Source organism: Carcharodon carcharias, chromosome 1, assembly GCF_017639515.1.
Source record: "Carcharodon carcharias isolate sCarCar2 chromosome 1, sCarCar2.pri, whole genome shotgun sequence".
Classification (NCBI taxonomy): domain Eukaryota; kingdom Metazoa; phylum Chordata; class Chondrichthyes; order Lamniformes; family Lamnidae; genus Carcharodon; species Carcharodon carcharias.
Genome location: NC_054467.1, coordinates 198946559 through 198971683, shown reverse-complemented (window position 1 = coordinate 198971683; position 25125 = coordinate 198946559). Strand labels below are relative to the sequence as shown.

The 25125-nt window shown below is 43.4% G+C and overlaps 1 protein-coding gene across 6 annotated transcripts in view; it reads left to right on the top strand.

Moving 5' to 3' along the window:
• pdzd2 (PDZ domain containing 2) overlaps window positions 1-25125 on the top strand; it is a 648685-nt gene that overhangs the window by 520778 nt on the left and 102782 nt on the right. For all 6 annotated transcript variants that reach the window (XM_041183009.1, XM_041183071.1, XM_041183135.1 and 3 more), the window contains 4 exons: window positions 2681-2800; window positions 5571-5685; window positions 11855-11928; window positions 21995-22211. In XM_041183009.1, coding sequence (XP_041038943.1) covers window positions 2681-2800; window positions 5571-5685; window positions 11855-11928; window positions 21995-22211 — 526 coding nt within the window. The remainder of the gene's footprint in view (window positions 1-2680; window positions 2801-5570; window positions 5686-11854; window positions 11929-21994; window positions 22212-25125) is intronic.

The window sequence follows — 25125 nt, the reverse complement described above, 5'->3', positions numbered from 1 at the left end:
GGGGGAGCATAAAAGATTTAAAAATATTTAAAAATAATGGAAATAGGTGGGAAAAGAAAAATCTATATAATTTATTGGAAAAAACAAAAGGAAGGGGGAAGAAACAGAAAGGGGGTGGGGATGGAGGAGGGAGCTCAAGACCTAAAGTTGTTGAATTCAATATTCAGTCCGGAAGGCTGTAAAGTGCCTAGTCGGAACATGAGGTGTTGTTCCTCCAGTTTGCGTTGGGCTTCACTGGAACAATGCAGCAAGCCAAGGACAGACATGTGGGCAAGAGAGCAGGGTGGAGTGTTAAAATGGCAAGCGACAGGGAGTTTTGGGTCATTCTTGCGGACAGACCGCAGGTGTTCTGCAAAGCAGTCGCCCAGTTTACGTTTGGTCTCTCCAATGTAGAGGAGACCGCATTGGGAGCAACGAATGCAGTAGACTAAGTTGAGGGAAATGCAAGTGAAATGCTGCTTCACTTGAAAGGAGTGTTTGGGCCCTTGGACGGTGAGGAGAGAGGAAGTGAAGGGGCAGGTGTTACATCTTTTGCGTGGGCATGGGGTGGTGCCATAGGAGGGGGTTGAGGAGTAGGGGGTGATGGAGGAGTGCACCAGGGTGTCCCGGAGGGAACGATCCCTACGGAATGAGGATAGGGGGGTTGAAGGGAAGATGTGTTTGGTGGTGGCATCATGCTGGAGTTGGCGGAAATGGCGGAGGATGATCCTTTGAATGCGGAGGCTGGTGGGGTGATAAGTGAGGACAATGGGGACCCTATCATGTTTCTGGGAGGGAGGAGAAGGCGTGCGGGCGGATGTGCAGGAGATGGACCGGACACGGTTGAGGGCCCTGTCCTCACTTATCACCCCACCAGCCTCCGCATTCAAAGGATCATCCTCCGCCATTTCTGCCAACTCCAGCATGATGCCACCACCAAGCACATCTTCCCTTCACCCCCCTCTATCGGCATTCCGTAGGGATCGTTCCCTCCGGGACACCCTGGTGCACTCCTCCATCACCCCCTACTCCTCAACCCCCTCCTAAGGCACCACCCCATGCCCATGCAAAAGATGTAACACCTGCCCCTTCACTTCCTCTCTCCTCACTGTCCAAGGGCCCAAACACTCCTTTCAAGTGAAGCAGCATTTCACTTGCATTTCCCCCAACTTAGTCCACTGCATTCGTTGCTCCCAGTGTGGTCTCCTCTACATTGGAGAGACCAAATGTAAACTGGGCGACCACTTTGCAGAACACCTGTGGTCTGTCCGCAAGAATGACCCAAACCTCCCTGTCGCTTGCCATTTTAACACTCCACCCTGCTCTCTTGCCCACATGTCTGTCCTTGGCTTGCTGCATTGTTCCAGTGAAGCCCAACGCAAACTGGAGGAACAACACCTCATCTTCCGACTAGGCACTTTACAGCCTTCCGGACTGAATATTGAATTCAACAACTTTAGGTCTCGAGCTCCCTCCTCCATCCCCACCCCCTTTCTGTTTCTTCCCCCTTCCTTTTGTTTTTTCCAATAAATTACATAGATTTTTCTTTTCCCACCCATTTCCATTATTTTTAAATATTTTTAAATCTTTTATGCTCCCTCCACCCCCACTAGAGCTATACCTTGAGTGCCCTACCATCCATTCTTAATTAGCACATTTGTTTAGATAATATCACCAACTTTAACACCTATGTGTTCTTTTGTTCTGTTATCTGTGACATCTTTTGATGATCTGCTTCTATCACTGCTTGTTTGTCCCTACAACCACACCAACCCCCTCCACTTCTCTTCCCCCCCTCCCCCCCCCCCCCACACACACACACACACCTTAAACCAGCTTATATTTCACCCCTTTCTTGGATTCACTCAGTTCGGTCGAAGGGTCATGAGGACTCGAAACATCAACTCTTTTCTTCTCCGCCGATGCTGCCAGACCTGCTGAGTTTTTCCAGGTAGTTCTGTTTTTGTTTTGGATTTCCAGCATCCGCAGTTTTTTTGTTGTTATCAAGCCAGTTGACCCTGATAATATGCTGCCCACGCCATAAAATGTCTTGCGTGGCCAGAAGTGGGCAGCCAGATTTTTTTATTAGGGCAGGAAGGAAGGGAGGGGTGTTTGCTCTTGGGGGCTGCCTTTTGCTGATCGGAGGAGTGGCCCCCCTATGAGTGAACCTCCCCTTCCTTCCTATCCATAAGCAGCCTTAAACCCAACCCTCTCCCCAACACTGCCCTACTCCCTGACCTACCCAAACCCCCTTGGACTTACCTACTCTCAATGGATCCATGGGCCTTCTTCCTTCTTCCCCTGCAGCCCTGGGCAACTTCACTGTGCACTCTTGGCACTGCTGGGACTGAAGGAGTTGCCAACCAGTCAGATTGGCTGGCAGCTCCAGAGGACGGGTCTTCCTCCCCAGTGAGGGGTGGAAATCCCACTTGGCCCTCATTTAACTACGGGGCAGGTCCATGTAGAGCATGTCAGCTGCACGCCAACTTTGCCTGCAGCGGGGATTGTTGGGGGAGGTGTGGTGGGGGTGGCAAGCCGTCTACTCCCCATACCCCATATTATTCAGCCCATAGTGTGCACTGCATCTTGATAAAGTGAGTTACTAGCCCTCCAGAAATCCCAGTTATAGGATGATTGTAAACTGTTGAGTGAGATATTGTGTCCACAACATACCTTCTTGTTCTTTATGCATCATTTTCAGGAGTATCAAATAGTTAAAAAGTCAGCACGTTCCTTAAGCACAGTTCAAGTGGAATCACCATGGCGACTAGCCCAGCCTTCAATCATCTCTAACATTGTTTTAATGAAAGGACAAGGAAAGGTAAGCATCTACTCTTTTAAGGGCTACTTGGGTTTCTCTCGTTTTTCTCCTGCATAGTTTAGGAACATAGGAATATAGGAGCAGGAGTAGGCCATTTGACCTGTCAAGTCTGCTCTGCCATTCAAACAGATCATGGCTGATCATTAACCTCTCTATGCCATTTTTCCCCACTATCCCCATATCTCTTGATATCATTAGTGTTCAGAAATCTATTGATTTCTGTCTTGAACATGCTCAATGATTGAGCTTCCATAGCCCTCTGGGGTAGAGAATTCCTAAGATTCACCCCACTCTGAGTGAAGAAATTCCTCCTCATCTCAGTCTTAAATGGCCTGCCCCTTATTCTGAGTCTGTGTCCCCTGGTTCTAGACTCACCAGCCAGGGGAAACATCCTATCTACATCCGCCCTGTCACGCCTCATAAGAGTTTTCTAAGTTTCAATGAGATCACCTCTCGTTCTTTGAAGCTCTAGAGAACACAGGCCAAGTTTCCTCAATCTTTCCTCATAAGACAATCCGGCCATCCCAGTTGATGTGCTGTGTGTTCTGTCTTTTGGGCTGTGCCTAATGCCAATGCCTGTGCAAGCAGAGTAAATTAATTTAATCTAGCCCCAGGAAACTGAGACAACTTGTGGTCCATGGTGCTAACCCAACTAAGATCAGCTAATTCAACATAGATCAAGGATTGAATGTGGACATTTTCTCATATGCATATCTCACTAAACCGTCAATGGTTTTTCATGTAAGAGACCTTAGTTTAGACTTCCAGTATATCAAGGTGATCCCCAAGAGACAGATGAAAAATTTGGAGAGTAAATAAACTCTTCACATAATATTGATTCTATAAGAAATTAGGGAATAGCAGAAAGCCATTCGGCCCACCAGGTCATTCCCTGCTGTGTATAAGTTGGAATGTAGATTCATGCACCTAAAGGACTAAGGACACCAAAATTAAACCTACAAAAAAGTAGGGAAATGGGAGGTTGCAGGACTATAAAAGACTGCAGTCACTAGGTGGATAAAAAAACTCTGAAGTTACTCTTAGTTCCTAAAAGGTAGGCTCCAGAATTCAGCTTTACAACCAATAACTATAACTCTCACTGGATGCATTCCTTAAGTATCTAAGTAGTGCATGAACAAAGCATTCTATTTGTACTGGAATAGTACTGGATTGGGTATAAGGATAGATAAAGATAAGAAAATCACGGGCAGAACTTTCAGCCCCAGAGGGGACGAAAAAATGGCAGTAACAGATTGGATGCCCACGATACTCCATTGATGTCAATGGAATGTTAAGTTGGGCAGGGTGTATAATGAAGGATTGATCGGCTACTGCACATCTGACCATGATTTCCTCAACTGAACCCCTTCTGGTGCTAAAAATTCATGTGCTCTTATGCTGATATATATTGCCAGAGCAATACCAGGGGAAAGAATTCGAAACTTTGCTGTAGCATTATCTATACCAGTATTATTAGGTCACTGTTTGCAAATTTTCTTGGTTTGAGAATTTACATCCACCACCAGTTAGTGGCACAACTGTAATCTGGGAAGAGTAATTTTATCTATCTCACAGCCACCAGACAAATTAATACAGCTTATGACTCAAGCTGATGAGAAACTTGGGTGATATGAACGTAGGTTTATAACCTTCAGTCTACCACTGAAGAGCTGGAAATATTTCTGATTTCTGAAGAAGTTAATTGAAAACATCATTAACAATCAGCTAGACCTCCACTCTGTGAATCCACTACACTGTGGTACAAAGCATTTCCTCTACTCTTGCTAATTTTGTATGGTGTGTTCTTGACTTCTCAAAACACTGTGCCAGCTTAAATAACCCACCTACATTCTCATCACCCAAGTTTCTCATCAGTTTTAAAGAATTGAGTCATAAGCTGTATTAGTTTGTCTGGTGGCTGTGAGATAGATAAAATTACTCTTCCCAGATTACAGTTGTGCCACTGAGCTAGCTGACTGGTAGTGGATGTAAATTCTCAAACCACGAAAATTTGAAAACAATGACCTGATAATACTGGTACAGATAATGCTATAGCTAAGTTTTGATTTCTTTCTCCTGGTGTTGCTCTGACAATATATATCAGCATAAGAGCACATGAATTTTTAGCAACAGGAGAGGTTCAGTAAAAACATCCCAATTAAATACAGTGCGTTACATATGGTAGAGATGAAAGGAAATCTTGGGAATCCAAAATAAAAACTAAATGTGCTGGAAGAATGGGGTTGAGAAACTTATCAGCCATGATTGAATGGCGGAGCAGATTCGATGGGCCAAATGGCCTAATTTCTGTTCCTATGTCTTATGGTCTAATGATCTAAGAAGTCAGCACCTGAAAGAGGGAATCAGCATTCTGAAGCAGAGTTCCGCCAGAAATATTAATTAAGCTGTGTGTATATTTGCAGCATTTCATTTTTGAAATATATGTAGTTTAATCTTTAAGATTGACAGTTGGCAGTGTTTCCAGTGAGAGGGGATATCTTCAACATTTTAAAAATTTTGTGATTTCTTCTTTCTACTCCTAATCTTTTCAACCTTGGTGATGTCTTATGAGTTTTGACCTTCCATTTTAGTTTCTCAAAAATTTCTTTTAAAAACGTTGTTAATTGGAAATGCTGCCTCCCTGGGTGTATTCTAACTGGGCAGAAGAAAGGAACTACTGAAGAGTTTCTGAGAGAACTTCAAAAGTTAATCAGAATAAGTGTTGAGATTGTGGCAAGATTAATTATTTCATTTTAACTGTATTTTCCAGGGACTTGGTTTCAGCATAGTTGGTGGCCAGGATTCTGCCCGAGGGCGAATGGGAATATTTGTCAAAACTATTTTTCCAAATGGAGCAGCTGCTGCTGATGGGAGACTGAAGGAAGGTCTGAAATTTGATTCTTTGAGCCTCACTGATTAATTTATTGGATTAGAGCAATGCAATTGTACAAGGACTGGTTGTCATTGATTATTTTAAATTTCAGCAAAGTACAAGCAATTGCCGAAGTTTAATTGATCTTGCCATTCGTGGGGTCGATCCAGAGTTTCAGATTCCATTTACCATTGGATTAAGTCCGTATCTGATGTCCGTCTTCCTGCCAACCAGTATCTATTTTACACATGTAACTGTGAATGTACAGTAACATTTAACTTTTTTTTTTGTTAATGATTTCATCAGCTAGGCCCTAATTGGAGAAGGTAGGATGACAGTCAGTATTTGGGAGGATGGCAAGAATCCAGGCTTTCTTTTGGGTGATAAGAGTTAGTCAAGAAGCCACATCGTCAATTGTTTTAAAGTTACATTAATATTAAATTACTCTGAAATAAGATGGACTCACAAGATTTGACTTTAGTAACTTTTCTGATGTAGCTACCTTTGAAACTATGTTGATTCCAAATATCATTCCCATGAACAGCCTGTGTCACTGACCAAAGGTGGGGAGGGGCTCTGGTCAGTTTTGGTTTTGAGGCTTTTTAGGATAGTTTACAAACTGCACATCAGGGGCTGAATATTACCCCCGTTGGGGGGGGGAAGTTGAATGGCGGGCGTGCACAGGTGCGCTTCCGATCAGCGCCCCCGATCAGCGGCATGGCGCCATTTTAAGTGGGCGGGCCAATTAAGGCCTGCCCAACGTGATGTCCACACAGAAGCACTGTGCGCTCCCTGTGTGGGCGGGGGGGGGGAGGGTAACCGCAAAATCAAGAGTGCGCTTTTTCACGCATGCGTACGAAAGAGCGCACTCATCTCCCTGAGGCTAGATGCAGCCTCAAGGTGATCAGCTCAAAATGTTAAAAACCTAAAAATAGAAAAATAAAACTTCCTTAATATGTCCCCTCATGACAATGTCACATGAGTTGGGACATGTCCATAATTTTTACAAAACCTTTATTAAAATGTTTTAAAACCTACGTGAAACCATGAGGTTTCAGGCTTTTTTTTTAGTTTGCACCAGGGCTCCTGGCCTGCCCACCAGCCTTAAGGTTGGATGGGTAGGTCCTTTAGTTACTTCATTGGCCCTGTCAATGGCCTCAGTTGGCCATTGACAAGTCGGCAGGCGCACAGCTGATCTCGCTGTGCCCCCCGCCTTCCTGAAAATTTAAATGGGGCACAGTGACGTCGGGAGTTCCCCCCGACGTCACCGTGCATCATTTTATACGTCAGTGAGCGGGCCCCGCCCCCGCTTGCCGACATGTAAAATCCTCTCCCTGGTTTGTTATTTAAACACAGGGAAAAAAAATAACTTCCACCAAGGGAGGTCGAGGGGAAGAAAGAGGCTGAGGTATCACAACATTAAAAACATATTTTGTGGCTTGCAACTAAATCTTCAGTGGCTGATACTGCAGACAAGATATTGAGCCAAATCTGGTGACCCCATTATTTGTGCAGTCCCTTCCAAAGATCAGCTTTAAAATAATTTAAGATTTAGCTTTCCGTTATGCTGCACTGACTTATTCAATTTAGCATGTTATTTTTGGCTTATTAAGAGAACCCAATAAAACAGAGCGCTAACCATTTTAAAAATTATATTTATGCCTCTCAGGTGCTTCAATTAAATGTGAAACACTTATGACTTGCAGACTCTCAACAACTTAAGAATGACCCTTTTTCAGAGTTGGTACTATCTGTGCCATGGTAAGCCCTGGCTTGAGACAATAAACAATTTACTTAGGGAAAAAAATAATATGAAAAGCTAGTTTTGATGTCAGGCAATATTGCAGTAAACCATTTTATTATGGTTGAATTCTGAAATGAATAGGAGGGATGCTTGTGTAATGTTTCACAGCATGTATAAATCTAGTCTTGCTCTGCAATATAATCACAGTGAATATTAGAGTCAAATATGTGAGTTTTCTTTTCTTTTCTGTCAAAGCCAATTTACTCTTTGAACTTGGCTTTGTTATCATGTTGATGGAACTTCGTACATGGATATTTCTCAGCTCTCTTCCTGAATGTTTAGGCAGATAGCGAGAGCTGTAGTAGTAATAAGTTCCACATAACTGCTATCACTAAAAATTTTCTGCACTTCATTACCCTTAAGATGCAATTCCTTTGACCAACTGTGTTATTGATTGTATAAATTAATGAGTAAACCCACTCCAACCTGAATGGTGTCAGCATCAGCATGAGGAGCTTATTATTAACTACCACCCAATAAAATCATTTTATCTTGGCATCAGTTAACTTTATTGCACACAGTGAAACCCACTAACCTCCCCAGGATTACTGCATATCACTTTCAGAGTATAAACACTGGCAGAATGTGAGGGCAATGCAACTTGGCAACAAGGTTTGTTTTCTATTCTGTCTCAATTGCAGTAAAACCTAGTGCTACAAACAAAAAAAAATGAAATTAGTTTATCTTGAACAGAGTTACTATCAAAATGCAAATGTTGTTCCTGTTAATGGAGGGATTAGTTCAAGATCCTTAATTTGCTGAAAAGATTAATGGACTATGTGGTGTACAAACCAGATTAGTTCCAGGTTTGATTGATGGTGTGTGCTGTGTTAGATGATTTCAGCCTGGGCAGCAATGGGGCACTACAGTTGGTCTCACATTTCCTAAGGGTAAGATCTGACACCGTTCCCATTTCTGGTTATAATCCAGTGAATCTATATTTCACATGTACGGATAATGAACAAGTTTAGGATGGGGTTTGACTCTAATAGCCTGCCTTAGTCAAATAACTAGCCAATGTTCAGACATGTAGAAAGGGGTACTGAATGGTGACCAGAATCTGTGGAACCTACCCCAGGAGTGGGTTGCAGCCTTCAGCAGAGAAGGGCATAAAATTGGCAGCTGGAAGGGAAACACAACTGCTACTGCAGTAAAAGAAATGTGAAACTTTGATGCTGCCTTGATAGATTGGAAAAGTGTCAGGCAGCTCTTCGTAGGAGTCATAAGAGACACAATAGTTTAGAACTTCAGAAAGCTGATGAAATGATATAAAATTGGAATAAAATTAAACTACAAAACTGATATTCAAGAGTCACAAATTTAGTGATTCCCTCTTTGATGTAAACACAAATAGATTAAATATAAATGTATACTTGTAAAAAGCTGCAGCTGAATGTCTTATGACATTCAATACGACTATAGTGGTTTGAGTGACAACCACATAATGTGATACTGGAACCCAGTGTAAACCAGTCAGGTGGGCAGGTTCCCTTCCCTGATGGACATTAGTGAAACAGTTGGGGTTTATGACATTCTGGCAGTGCTCATGGTTGCAAATTATCAGCTTTATTGAATTTATTTTCACAATCTGCCAAGCTAGGATTGGATTCGCAACTTTTTAGTACAGGGCTTTAAACTGTATTTAATTCCTCCACGTGCCTTTATTCAATCATTTGTATAAATGGAAACAAAAGATGTCCCAACACAGATACCTGGGGCACCCGATGGCCCGTACCCAATCACTCTAAAAACGTTAAGTTATTCCTACCTTCCTCTTTCTGTCCCCTAGCCATCATTCTATGCAGCTACATTCCCTGTAATATCATCTACCCCAACTTTCATAACAAGTCTCTTATATGGCATCTGAATCAAATGCCTTTGGAAATTCATTTATACAGCAATGTATAATAATTATCATGTTTGTGTGATTTCTGCAACAAAATGAAATAGTTAAACATGCCCTTCCCTTTGAAAATCCATGCTGACAGTCCCTGATGAAACCTCACTATTCTTTGTCTACACAGTTTCATCCATATTGTAGATCAGGTGGTAATGCAGAACTAGGGCATTGAGAGCGTGTCAGGTATCTGGCCTGGAAATGGAGGCCCCTGCAGATATTCTGTTCATTGTTATAATGGTTATAATGGTATCTATCAACACCCACACCCAAGTTCCTGACATGTATTCTTGGGGCTGAATCTAACAGTCATGGCAGTGGTTCTCATCTACTGGCCAGAGAGCCGGTGGCAACCCCACCATAGCCATTTCCCAGAGCTGCAATAGGATGAAATCCAAATCAGGCACTTACCCTGTCTGGGTTCCCAGGCCATTGGAGGTGAAGAACCTGACTCCATGAGCTGCTGACCAATCCGAGGTAGGCCACTCATCTGCTCCAACAGCGCCACTGGGAGCAATGGCCACTGGGCTTGGACATTCCTGTGGGGATGGCCTTTGCCAGTGGTGGTGTATTTTGTGGCCAAATGCTGCCTGAATAAAAAGGTCACCCCAACTGAGCCCGCAGCCAGGCTGTCAGGGTATGCCAGGCAACTTACTTGGCAACACACCATTAGCCATTTAAGGGCCTCAATTGGCTTGGTTGGGGTGAAGGCTGACCTTAACCTACCCCCACCCCTTACTTAATCGGTTGGGGGGGGGGTGCTGGGGGAAATCAGGAAGGCAAGAAGTTCTCAATCCTGCACCTTCCCATCTGTTTAAGCGGTTCACCCGGCCTACCAGACCGGCTTTGGTGTGGAGAATTTCACTTTAATAGTGAATCTGTTCTTTGGAGATTTACCCAGAACTCAGGTAAGGCTAATTGATGTATGATTTCCAGATTGATTTCTTTCTTGAACAGCAATATAACCCTCCAGTTGGCATAATTCCCATTTCAGCATATTTTAGTCATGTGGCAATGTTGTTATTGGGTGAGGGGAAATGAACAGATAGAAAAGTACAGCTTTACAGTGTTTATGTAGCTTTATGTATTTTTTACACTGTGATTGACAGTGTCCCTCATTTCTGTCCCTCATTTCTCAGTTCCCCAGAATTGTAATGGATGGCAGTTCCCTGGGATTTCAGATCTCCAGGATGGATGGCAGTCCCCCGGCATTGCAGTTCCCCGTGATTGTAATGAATGGCAGTTCCCCGTGATTGTAGTGGATGGCAGTTCCCCGTGATTGTAGTGAATGGCAGTTCCCAGGGATTGTAGTGAATGGCAGTTCCCAAAGATGGTAGTGAATGGCAGCTCCTTATGATTATAGCGAATGTCAGTTCCCAGGGCTTGTAATGAACGGCAGTTCCCAGGGATTGTAATGAGTGGCAGTTCGCTGGGATTGTAGTGAATGGGCAGTTCCCCGTGATTGTAGTGGATGACAGTTCCCCGCGATTGTAGTGAATGGCACTTCCCCGTGATTGTAGTGAATGGCAGTTCCCTGGGATTGTAGTGAATGGCAGTTCCCTGGGATTGTAGTGAATGGCAGTTCCCCGGGATTGTAGTGAATGGCAGTTCCCAGGGATGGTAGTGAATGGCAGTTCCCAGGGATTGTAGTGAATGGCAGTTCCCAGGGATGGTAGTGAATGGCAGTTCCTTATGATTATAGCGAATGTCAGTTCCCAGGGATTGTAATGAATGGCAGTTCCCCAGGATTGTAGTGAATGGCAGTTCCCCGGGTTTGTAATGAGTGGCAATTCGCTGGGATTGTAGTGAATGGCAGTTCCCCGGGATTGTAATGACTGGCAGTTCCCTGGGATTGTAGTGAATGGCAGTTCCCTGGGATTGTAGTGAATGGCAGTTCCCCGAGATTGTAGTAAATGGCAGTTCTCTGTGATTGTGGCGAATGGCAGTTCCCAGGGATTGTAGTAAATGGCAGTTCTCTGTGATTGTGGTGAATGGCAGTCCCCGGGGATTGTAGTAAATGGCAGTTCCCCGTGTTTGTAATGAATGGCAGTTCCCCATGATTGTAGTGAATGGCAGTTCCCAGGGACTGTAATGACTGGCATTTCCCCAGGATTGTAGTGAATGGCAGCTCCCTAATGATTATGATGAATGGCAGTTCCCAGGGATTGTAATGGATGGCAGTCCCACAGGTTTTTTGGAAGCAATTTTAAAATTTCTTGCACAAAATTGCTTTATTTACATATTTCTTGACTCTTGAGCACATCTTGTTTTATTGGTTGATAACTGGTTGTACTGGTGCTTTCAACACTTCGTCATTGTTTCTTCACTTCAACACTATCATTGTGACTTGATTTTTCTGTTTTATAAAAAAGTTTAAATTAATAGTGAAGCTAGTGAAACTTTTAATAAATCATAGATGGTGTATTTTTAAAAGGATGTAAATGCTCCTAAGGATTAATAGGCCCATCTTGTACTCAACAGGGGATGAAATTCTCGAAGTTAATGGGGAATCTCTGCAGGGGCTAACCCATCAGCAGGCCATCCAGACCTTCAAGGTAAGATGTTCTGTACAAAACAGTGCTTTATCTTAAGTAATTTTCAAGGAGATTGGTGTTAGGTTTGTTTCTTGCTGCAATTTGAGCACAAGCTAAAAATGAACAAGAGTGTTTTCCCAAGTAAGCTGTCTAGAAATTTGTAAAATATAAACCGAGTATCAAAGGATAGACTTTACAAATTTGCAGCTAAGCACAGAATTTTATACACTGAGATCATATACATGCTAATAACTTGGATGTCACAATCAGTGGCGTGAGTTTTACAGCTATAGTGAAATTCCTCAGCGCCTGCAAACCTCCATGCTAGAATTCCTGATATAAACTTCTAACATGTAGGAGTGTCAATTCCTTTGATCAACTTTTGGTGTTAAGTTTTCATTTTTAAATGCCCAGTGTGATAAACTGAGTTAACTCGTTAATTGATGCACTTGATGAATTATTAGAGTCTGAACCAAGGCTTTGATTAAGAAGGGGAAAATAGAGTACGAGAGTAAGCTTTCTGGGAACATAAAAAACTGACTGTAAAAGTGTCTATAGCTATGTGAAGAGAAAAAGATTGGTGAAGACAAATGTAGGTCCCTTGCAGTCAGAAACAGGGGAATTTATAATGGGGAACAAAGAAATGGCTGACCAACTAAATACATATTTTGGTTCTGTCTTCACAAAGCAGGACACAAATAACATACCAGAACTGTTAGGGAACACAGGGTTTAATGAGAGGAGGAACTGAAAGAAATCAGTATTATCAGGGAAATGGTGTTGGGGAAATTGATGGGATTGAAGGCCAATAAATCCCCAGGGCATGGTAATTTACATCTCAGAATACTTACGGGAGTGGCCCTGGAAATAGTGGATGCATTGGTGGTCATCTTCTGAGATTCTATAGACTCTGGAACAGTTCCTACAAATTGGAGGGTAGCTAATATAACTCCACTATTTAAAAAGGGAGGCAGAGAGAAAGCAGGGAATTATAGACCTGTCAGCCTGACGTTGGTAGTGGGGAAAATTCTAGAGTCCATTATAAAACATTTAATCACTGAGCACTTGGAAAACAGTGGCAGAATCGGACTGAATCAACATGGATTTACAAAAGGGAAATCATGCTTGACAAATCTACTGGAATTTTTCCAGGATGTAACTAATAGATTTGATGAGGGGGAGCCAGTGGATGTGGTTTATTTGGACTTTCAGAAGGCTTTCGACAAAGTCCCACATAAGAGATTAGTGTGTAAAATTGAAGTGCATGGGGTTGGGGGTAGTGTATTGAGATGGATAGAAAACTAGTTGGCAGACAGGAAACAAAGAGTGGGAATAAACGGATCTTTTTCCGAATGGCAGACAGTGACTAGTGACTAGTACCGCAGGGATCGGTGCTGGGACCCAAGCTATTCACAATATATATATTAATGATTTAGATGAGGGAACTAAATGTAATATCTCCAAATTTGCAGATGACTCAAAGCTGGGTGGGAGAGTGAGCTGTGAGGAGGATGCAGAGATGCTTCAGTGTGATTTGGACAAGCTGAGTGAGTGGGCAAATGCATGGCAGATGCAGTATAATGTGGATAAATGGGAGGTTATCCACTTTGGTAGCAAAAACAGGAAGGCAAATTATTACCTGAATGGCTACAAATTGAGAGGGGGGAATGTGCAACAAGACCTGGGTGTCCTTGTACACCAGTCGCTGAAGGTAAGCTTGCAGGTACAGTAGGCGGTAAAGAAGGCAAATGGTATGTTGGCCTTCATAGCAAGAGAATTTGAGTACTGGAGCAGGGATGTCTTGCTGCAATTATACAGGGCCTTGGTGAGACCACACCTGGAATATTGTGTGCAGTTTTGGTCTCCTTATCTGAGGAAGGCTGCTCTTGCTATAGAGGGAGTGCAGTAAAGGTTTACCATGGATGGCGGGACTGACATATGAGGAGAGATTGAGTCGGTTAGGATTATATTCACTGGAGTTCAGAAGAATGAGGGGGGATTTCATAGAAACCTATAAAATTCTAACAGGATTAGGCAAGCTAGATACAGGAAGGATGTTCCTGATGGTAGGGGAAGTCCAGAACCAGGAGTCTGAGGATACGGGGTGGACCATTTAGGTGAGATGAGGAGAATTTTTTCACCTTTTCATCTACCACAGAAAGTATTTGATGCCAAAACATTGTATGTTTTCAAGAAGGAGTTAGATATAGCTCTTGGGGCGAAAGGGGTCAAAGGACATGGGGGGAAAGCAGGAGCAGGCTATTGAGTTGGATGATCAGCCATGATCTTGATGAATGACGGAGCAGGCTCAAAGAGCCGAATGGTCTACTCCTGCTCCTAGTTTCTACGTTTCTATGATTTTATGAAAGGCCAATCTTACAAATTCCTGCTCCAGGTCAAGAACCTCACATGCTGGCAGTGAATATCATGAATTCACAGGTACGTTCCCCATGATCTAAAATGTAACAAGAAGAGTATTTGCAGAGGTCAGCTGCCAGCAACACACATTCAGATATTGATCTAAGAGTAGCAGCAATTCTATGAAGTTCTGTTCTTCCTGTGCCAGACTTTTTTAAGCTTTCATGTCTTGCCTCATGACCCTGAAAATATATCTAATATTTGGCCTAATTACATTGTAATTGAATTATTGCGTGCCAACCAGCAGTATGTTTTGGATGGGCATGTTTGCGGATGATTGCACAATGTTTAGTACTTGCAACTCTTTGGTTACTGAAGCTGTCCATGTCCATGTGATGCCAAACCTGGACAATATTCAGGTTTGGGCTGATAAGTGGCAAGTAACATTCACACCATACAAGTGCCAGGCAATGACCATGTCCAACAAGAGGGAATCTAACCATCTCCCCACAGCATTACCATTGCTGAATCCCCCCACAGTCAACATCCTTGGGGTTACAGTTTACCAGAATCTGAACTGGATTAGCCATAAAAATGCTGTGACTATAAGAGCAGGTCAGAGACTGGGAATTTTGCAGCAAGTAACTCCCCTCCTGACTCCCCAAAGCCTGTCCTCCATCTACAAGACACAAGTCAGGAGCGTGATAGGATGCTCTTCTCGTTCCTGGATGCGTGAAGCTTCAACAACACTCAAGAAGCTTGACACCACCTAAGACAAAGCAGCCCGCTTGATTGGCACCTCTTCCACTACTTTAAACATTCACTCCCTCCACCTCCAGTGGCAGCAGTGTGTACCATCTACAACATGCACTGCAGGAACTCACCAAGGCTCCTTCGACAGCACCTTTGAAACCCACAGCCTCTACCACCTAGAAAGAAAAGGGCAGTAGATGCATGGAAACACCTCCACCTGCAAATTCATCCAAGCCACACACCAACCTGACTTGGAACTATATCGCTGTTCCTTCACTGTCACTAGATCAAAATCCTGGAAAACCCTCCCTAACAGCACTGGGGATGTATCAACGTCAGATGGTCTGTAGTGATTCAAGGTAGTGGCTCACCACCACCTTCTCAAAAGAAATTAGGGATGGGCAACAAATGCTGGCCTAGCCAGTGACACCTACACTCCATGAAAGAATAAAAAAGAGTTTTGTGTCATACGGACCTGCCTGGCTCATCTATCTGATGACTGTACTGTTGAGCAGTCTGTTGGAAGCTCCCTTAAGGTGTGCTGACTTGATTCAGATCTGTTCCCAGGTCATGTACTTATTGAAACAACATTGAGCTTGGCCATCACCTCCTGTTAAGTATGTTGCACTCGTATTCTCTGGTGATTGTGCCTTGGAATGTCAAACAAGACAATATCCTTTACTAGCCATCAAATAAGGGATTTAGAAGCTTTGTCACTCCACAGATGCCATTTCCTCTCTCCACATAAATTTGATCATTTAGAACCATAGAAAAGTTACAGCACAGAAGGAAGCCATTTGGCCCATCTTGTCCATGCCAGCCCGAGGACACTCAGGTGCCTTTTCTAATCCCACCTTCCTGCACCTGGCCCATAGCTCTGCAGCTTACAGCATTTTAGGTGCAGATCCAGGTACTTTTTAAAAGAGTTTAAAGTTTCTGTCGCTACCACCAACTTGGGCAGCAAATTCCAGACACCCACTACCCTCTCAGTAAAAAAGTTCTTCCTCTTGTCCCCCCTACACCTTCTGCCACTTATCTTGAATCTATGTCCCCTGGTTCTAGAATTCTCCACCAAGGGAAATAATTTTATCCTGTCCACTCTAACTATTCCCCTCATAATTTTGTACACCTTTAGTACACATTTCTGGACTTCCTTTGCACGTTAGCAAAGGTTTAAAGAGTGCACTGTAAATATTTGCAGCTGAAAACAATTTTTGACTCCTTATGGTGATGACTTCCTTTAAGAAGCCATATCCTTTTGTTACCCAGTAGCCATTAAGGATTACTGACTTACACAATTTCCCATTCCTACCCCTGTCATTGAAAATCAGGCCCAATATAATCATGGAGATCATCTGATTAAGTATTAAGGGCTGATAACAAAATCTCCTGAGATTATCCAGCTTCCAACTCGATGAACATTACGCTCACTGTTCCGTTAGGACATCTGTTTTTCATTCGTATCAGATAATATGCTTTCTTGGTTTGGATTTTTGTCCTTGAGGTAGGTGGTGGAGGTTGTGAAAATTCCCAACCCGGCCCGCCTGCCTCAGGAGAAAGTGCCCATAAGGACGGGGTTTCCATTGTGGGGGTGGGTGTGGGCTGCAGTTAGGCCAGCTGACCCGAGAAAGAGTTCAGAGGCAGCCACAGGGGCTGCTGGGTGCAGAGAGAGGCTGTTTAAAAGACTCAGCTCAGTGCTGTTGGACTTCGTCCCAGTTAAAATAAAAACAAAAAGGCCCTCCAGAGCTTGCCCCTCACACCCCATCCATACCAGCTTATGCCCGCACCCGCCCCCTTATGGCCCCTCATGCCCCCATGCCAAGGTATGCCCCCCAAACAACCTCTTTGGCCCCTTATGTGTCCGATGCCATGCTATAACACTTCCATTCCCATTCACCAACTATGCACTGTATACAAGCAATGAACCCTATAGTGACAAATTTGATTGAATTTTTCGAGAAGGTGACTTAGTTGTGTAGATGAGGTAGATAAGGTGGTTAAGAAGGAATATCGGATATTTGCCTTTATTAGCTGAGGCATAGAATATAAGAGCAGGGAGATTATGTTGGAGCTGTATAGTTAGGCCACAGCTCTGGAGTACTGTTTGCAGTTCTGATTGCTACACTATAGGAAGAATGTGATTGTACTGGAGAGGGTGCAGAAGAGATTCACCAGGATGTTGCCTCGGCTGGAGCGTTGCAGCTATGAAGAGAGACTGGATAGGCTGGGGTTGTTCTCCTTAGAGCAGAGAAGGCTGAGGAGGTCCTGGTTGAGGTGTACAAAATTATGAGGGGCATAGATAGGAAGAAACTTTTCCTCTTAGCGGAGGTGTCAATAACTAGGGGGCATAGATTTAAGGTAAGGAGCAGGGGGTTTGAAGGGGATATGAGGAAATTTTTTTTCACCAGAGGGTGGTTGGAATCTGGAACACACTGCCTGAAAGGGTGGTAGAGGCAGAAACCCTCACAACATTTAAGAAGTATTTAGATGAGCACTTGAAACATCATAGCATACAGGGCTACGGGCCAAGTGCTGGAAAATGGGATTAGAATAGATAGGTGCTTGGTGGCTGGCAAAGACACGATAGGCCAAAGGGCCTGTTTCTGTGCTGTATAACCCAATGGACAAAATTTTTAGCTTGGCAGGTGGGCACGTGCCCAACCCACTCGAGTGTGAAATGATGCGTGTTGACGTTGGGCAGGCGCCCCAACGTCAATACGCAGTCGCACGATGTTTCAGCAGGCAAGCGCCAGCATCGGCAGCGAGCCCACCGATAATTAAAAGGCTTATTAAGGCCATTAAATGATCAATCAAATTAAATTTTTCATGCCTATCCAACCTCATGGTTGGTGGGAAGGCGAAAAGGCCAAGTGACCTTTGCACTTTTTTAGGAACCCTCATCCACAGGTGGGATGAGGTTTCCTAAAGCAAATAAAAATAAAATAAAAGTTTTAAAACTTAATTTATAACATGTCCCTGCTCGTGTGACAGAATCACATGGGGGGACATGTTTTACTACATTTTTAAGTTCTTTATTTTTTTTAATAACTCTTCATCTCCCAGAGGAAGCTCTGTGCCTGAGGGAGATTATCAAGCGCGCACTCGCACGCATGCGTGAAGCTCACGATCGTCCCACCTGCCCTCCTCACCCACCCCCCACACGGACAGCGCTGAGTGATGCTGCTCACGTTTTTATGCTGGGCAGGCCTTAATTGGCCTGCATGAAATCGCCTTCCGGCCCCGATCGCTGGCAGCAGCCAGCTTTCTGACCGCCCCCACCCCCCCCCCCACCTCCAGCTCGCCTGACAAGGGCAAGTTTCTGCCCAATGACTCTATTACTCTAATTTGTATAAAAATGTATTTCTGGGCTCTCAGTTAAGAATACATAATGAGGCTTGGCTTAGAACCCATAAATCCATTAGCCTGTTGAAATACCTGAGCCCCAGAGAAAACATTGGTTGATTGACAGCTCTGGCTCTCTGATTCTTCTGTCAATTTCACAATGTTTATTTACGTAAGATAGAGGTTTCAAGTGCTTGCATTTTCAACCATTAAAACGTTAAAGAATCTGGATGATCCGCATTTTTATTGGCTGTATTAAAAGCTATTTTATGAATGAATGACTTGCTAAAAGCTTCATTTTACATATCCTACTGTCACTATAGGGTTCATTACTTCTATACAGTGTATAGCAAGTGGATGGGCATGAAAGTGTTGTAGCTTGGCATAGGGCGTATGAGGGGCTTTGGGGTGGTTTGTGGGCATAGCTTGGCATAGGGGGCATAAGGGCTATAGGGGTTGTTTTGGGCATACCTTGGCATACAGAGCATGAGGGGCAATAGGTGTTTGGTAGGGATATCCAGGCATAGTGGGCATCAGAGTCCTTTGGAGTTGTTTGGGGGTTTGCCTTGGCATAGGTCTCGGGGGTCATGGTAGGGCCCAGGAGAGGGGGTGCAGATAGTGCTAGTGACTGGGCCTCATGACTTTGGGGGGAGGTCCCAGGCTCAGGCAGAACCATCTCCTTCTCAAGTGGCCACCATGCGCCCCAGGGGTGGTGAGTGAGTGACGTGTGCCCTCGGGGCTCCTCTCAGCTCTTGCTACTGATAGCACCACCCCTCTGTGCAGGCAGCAGATTGCCATATCCACAGGCCGCAGCGAATGTCCCTACTCTGAAAGGCTCCGTTGTTCCTTATTCAATATCCTAATTAGCCACCTCCAGGGAGATCCACCTGACAGGTGCACCAGTGCCAGTGTACCCCCCCCCCCCCCCCCACCCCCACCCCACCTCCCTCCTCCCCACCCCCCTCCTGGGCTTTGTGCAGAGCCCATAAGCAGCTCAGATGAAGAGCCTGCAGTGCTGCAATTGCCTTGAGCCGGTATGACAATGATGCAGATGAAGTGGGTACATAAAAACTGCATGGCCTCCTCCACCTCAATCTGCATGGCTACTGGTAAGTCATGAATAGTGACACCTCCCCCCTCCCACCACACCCCACCCCAATTTAAAAACCACAAGACTCCATTTTTAGCCCCATTTGTTGGAGGAACAAGATTGAAAGCAGTTGATCAGTTTGAAACTGCTGAAAGGGAGAAAAATCAGCTTGAGTTTCCAAAAAGGTATAGATTAATTACGCTCCAATGCTGGGAAGAAATTGAAAGGAAAGAATTTCTTCTTCATTTAAAAGTTATTTACAAATATTTAGCTTCACTCTTAAAGTGGAAATTTTTTATTATGTTGTATTGTAAAGATATATTGCATAAGGCTGTAAAATGTTGATGGTTGACGTGTACGTAAGTAATATTAACAAAGTACTGGAGAAAGTAGGGAAAGATGTCTTGAGACTGGGTAACAAAAAAAAACTTAAGCAGCTTCCTGCACAAACCATGTGAGAGGGCAGAACTTAAGTTCTCAGTTTGTTTTTTGGACAGCTGGCAAAAGGGGTTCTTTTTGCTGCAATAGAAATGGGATTTGTTGGAAATGCTTGGCACGCCTGGTGGCATCTGTGCAGAGAGAAACAGAGGTCAGTGACCCTTCATCAGAACCAGTGCAGATTGTGGTCCTGAAATGTGGACTCTGTTTCTCTTTCCACAGATGCTGCCTGGCCTACTGAGTATTTCCAGCATTTTCTGTTTATATTTCAGATCTCCAGCATCTGCAGTACTTTTTTCTCCTATTATATGCTTCATGCTGGGCATTTGTAAGTGTGGTTAGTTTCAATTTAAAATGAGAAAATATTTATCACTCAATGCAAAGTGTATTTTTTCTTTGAAGGCTCACTTGTGTGTGAATAGAAATAGCACGTTATTCCAGGTGAATTGGTTGGTGATTATTTACTGGAAGGTTTTGCCATTTTTAAACTTGGAATTGAAACCAGGAGTCATGTGCTAATAGAATATGTCACTGTGAGTTCAAGATATTCTCATTTGTACATTAAATTATTGTTTGTGGTGCTTGTGAGGTCTGTTGGATGTTGCTGCCTGGATATTGCATGGGACCAGGTTCAAAGATGCAGAGCTGGTTGCATAGTATGAATGACCAAATTGTGTGCAATTGTCACTGTGGTTATGTAGTGTATCATACTGTAACCTGAGCTTTCGATAAATAGAGTCATAAAGTACAAAAGCCAAGAAGTTTTGCTGAACCTATATAAAACCTATATGGTTCAACCCCACTGTGACTATGGTTTCTAATTCTGGTCACCCAAAAGATGTAAAGGCTTTGTAGACAGTTCAGAAGAGATTTACTAGAGATTTACTAGAACAGAGGGATTCCAGAGAAGCTGAGGTTTTTCTCCTTTGAGTCAAGAAGCCTGAGGGGATTTGATGGAGGTGTATAAAATTCTGAAGGGTTTAGATAGAATAAATAGAAACTGTTTCCAATGGCTGAAGGTTCAGAAATCAGATGGCCCAGATTTAACCTCATTTAACTTGATTGGCAAAAGAATCAGAGGCGACACGAGGAAAATCCTTTCCACAGAGTGTTAGGATTTAGAATGCACCACCTCCCTGATATTGTGGTGGATAGATACAAATTAGTGTTCCAAAGGAAATCGAATAAATACTTTGATTTAAAAAAAAATAGGCAAAGAATGTGTAGGGGGGGTGTTGCAATGGCAGGACTGACTAAATTTCTCTTTGAAAGAACTGGTGCAGATTCAATGGGCTGATTGGCCTCCTTCTGTGCTGCATTATTCTATTCTATTGGCCCCAAAGTGCATCGCGAGAGCTGTCAAGGGTTAAAAGGTTGGCAGGGACGATGGTGCGAGTGGATAAGGGGCTCAGAAACAGGAGTAGCATCAGGGCCCATGGTTTCTCTCCCTGGCCCTGGGCCATAGGGGTGGGTAGGTTGTGGGGGGGTCATATCTTGATATGGGGGTCATGAGGAGGACCTTTGAACTTACTTTTAAAAGCTTCCCTCAGGCAGACTATGATTCACAACTTCTCTGAGGTGGCGTGAACCACAACTCTCTGAAAAGCTGGCCCGACTCCATGAAAATTGTGGTGGACAAGGACATGCCTATTCCTGCAATGGAGCCAGTCAGGTCAGGATGCAGGGTGCAGGGCTGTGACTCAAACCAGCCCACACCCTTAAAAGGCACTCCTGAAAATTGGAATCCCTGGGAATGGTGTCAGGAATCCTGCAATCTGGATCCACCCATCATTTTTAAAGGTCTCCCAAGTCATCCTGACTCAGCAAAAATCGAGGCCTTTATCTCCATGTAAATGTACTGGCTTATAATAAAATTACCTCTTTTTTGAGTTTGTGTTTAAAAGTCTTTTTTTAATTGCAAAGACTGGCAAATTGGGGATGCTCTAAATCAGGTACCTTGGCCTCCGTGGCAGATGTTCCACTTCACACTCCATTTGAATGAGACCTTGCACTGAGAGCACAGTCTCATAGAATTTACCCTTAAATATTTACTGCTTATCGATTCAGTCATCTATCTATTCTAATATGTATATTTTTTCCCAATAGCAACTGAAGAAAGGAGTTGTGACCCTGACTGTTCGTACAAGGTTGCGCAGTCCTAGCCTTACTCCTTGTCCCACTCCCACATTAATGAGCCGGTCCAGCTCTCCCAATTCCAATACCAGTGGTGGAACTCCAGTGCCGGGCTCAGAAGAGGGAGATTGCTCTCGCAAAGGACCAGGGCCGAAAGATCGTATCATAATGGAGGTGACATTAAAGAAAGGTAATGCTAATGATTAGAGGGTCAACAGAATGGCTAAAACTGCACAAGTTACATGAACCCTGAGGACTGACAAGCACCAGAGAAAGGATAAAGGTTGTAAATGTAGTCCTAATCATAAATATATGATTTTGTTTAACCGTCCCAACTCAGATGGTGTCAAAATATCGGCTTCACCCTGCAAAAGAATAGGTGAGATAGAGAGAAGCTGAGAAAGCTCTATTCAGGAGGTCATGCTAGTAACGAGCAGATAACTGAGGTGTACTGAGATGTACTTTCCTGAATGCATGTTGCTGACAGTGACATCATTTGCTAAGGTTGAATATAAGAAATTCAAGCTGATGCTCCTGTTCTTTGCTATTCCTTAAAATTAGTGGCCAGAGAATTGCAATGAATGCGTGCCCATAATTCCCATTAGGTGCTCACCTAGATGAAGCTCGACACTGGAATGTGAATTAGGGAAATTACCTTTCAGTTGTATATGTATCTGATCTTATATAGTTTTTCATGGGAAGGCACCAATATATCTAACTTGTAAAGTGGCCCTCACACAGAGTTGTTTTGGCTGTGAGCCAGGGGGTATAGTTTATACAACAGTATCAGTGAACCTTTACCAATTCCCATAAATATAACTGAAAACTTCTGTTATTCTACCTGTATGGTAAATATAAATGAGAACTTTACAAATTTGTGCAGATTTTACCCAAGGGGAACACATATCAGAAATTCAAGCATGCAGGTCAGCAAGGCCCTCACAATATTTATTCCGTAAGTATCATTGAACACAAAGGCTATTCTGCTTGACATTCAGAGATAATTGACCAATTGGAACTGCTTAAAGGGAAGCTCTTTTTTCCAAAAAAGAAATCCTTTCTAATTAGCTGCCAGCCATTAGCCAGGACTTCTTCTCTCCTCTCACTGTTGTGGATAAAGAAATAATAAACAAAAATGAAAACACAAAAAGGATAGCAAAATACTAGTTGGTCTATCAAACAAGTCCTCTGCAGGCATAGTGCAGCCAATGTGCATACTCAGCCTATCTTCCCAATACATGCTAATTCCAAAGGATACCTTAGACTACTTCAGAAAGAATTCGGGTAAATTATTCTCACCCCTAAATGTGGATTACCCGACACCAACCCACTGGAAAAATGTCTACTAGTTCAAGCAGGCAGGTTGGGTTTTAGGTAAGTTACCTGCTCCCAAGAAGCAGGTCAGAAGGCATAATTTTTAAATGAGGCCACACTACTCAGATTTTAGCAATCATGTAGATTTGCTTTTCCCATGCCTTAGGAAATCAGGCATCTGAAGGAAGGTGAGAACTGTTGAATTCAGCAAGAAGGTTTCTAATCAGCACGGCTTGTGGGCCATGCAGAGCAGGAATACTTTCCTGCAGTGTCTCCAAGCTTATCTGCTGCAATCTGTCTCCCTTCCAGAATCAGCTGACCATTCCCCAATCCAATCTTCAGCTCTAGTACAATCCAAATTTATATCTCACTGCCTTCCAAACTTCAGTCCCACTACAATCCGAAGCTCAAACCCACTACAAGCCAACTACAGTGCAACTACAATCCAAACTTCAGCTCCACTACAATCCAAACGTCAATCCCTCTACAATCCAAACTTCAGTCCCACTACAGTCCAAACTTGAATCCCACGACAATACAAACTTCAGTCGCACTACAGTCCAAACATCAGCTCCACTACGATCCAAACTTCAGTCCCACTACAATCCAAGCTTCAGCTCAACTACAATCCAAACATCCATCCCACTACAATCTATACTTTAATTCCACTATAATCCAAACTTCAGACACACTATAGCCCAAACTTTAGCTCCACTACAATCCAACATTCTGTCCCACGACAATGCAATCTTTCACTTCACTACAATCCAAAAATCCGTCCCACTGTTATCCAAACTTCAATCCCACTAGAGTCCAAACTTCAGCTCCACTATAATCTAAACTTCAGTCCCACAACAATCCTAACTTCAGCTCCATTACAGTCTAAACTTCAGTCCCATTTCAATCCAATCTTCAACTCCACTACTATCCAAACTTCAATCCCACTACAATCCAAAATTCAACTCCACTACAACCCAAATTTTAGCTCCACTGCAATCCAAACTTTAATCCCACTACAGTCCAAATTTCAGCTCCACTAGAATCCACACTTCAGTCCCACAACAATCCTAACTTGAGCTCCACTACAATCAAACATCCGTCCCACTATAATCCAATATTTAACCTCACTGCAATCCAAAATTCAGTCCCACTACAATCCAAACTTCAGTCCTACCACAATCCAAATTCAATCTTACACTAGTCCAAAGAGTCCAAACTTCAGTTCCACAACAATCCAAACTTCAGCTCCACTACAATCCAAACTTCAGTCCCTCTTCAATCCAAACTTCAGCTCCACTTCAATCCAAACTTCAGTCGTGCTACAGACCAAACAACGGCCCTGTCACAATCTGCTCATCAGTCCACATGGTCTCCCTCATCACAATCTCCTCAGCCCGTGATCTTTCTCTCTCTCTCTTTCAAGTATTCAGCTGCAGCCTTTTTCCGAAGGTATTCCCACCTGTCAGCTGGTCAGTCTCTTCACCTGGCCAGCTGTCAAGTGAACAATGGTGGAAAAGAATTGAAGTTCTGCTATTACATTTGATAGAGCGTCTGTATTTCCATGTGTGCTGGATACTAAATACGTCACTCTCTGTAACTAATGGGGCCTATGTTTTTTCAATGAAAATGCCCTAATTTCTTGAACTTATTCCAATAGTTAAGTTCCAAAAGATGAGGTAACATTCTGTTTCCTGGGCTTTCTTCTCATCTCCCTTGTTATGTGTCTGGACCAAAACTGGAATCGATATTCAACTTTAAATCTAGCTGTGCCAAGGCTTTTTAAAAATGAA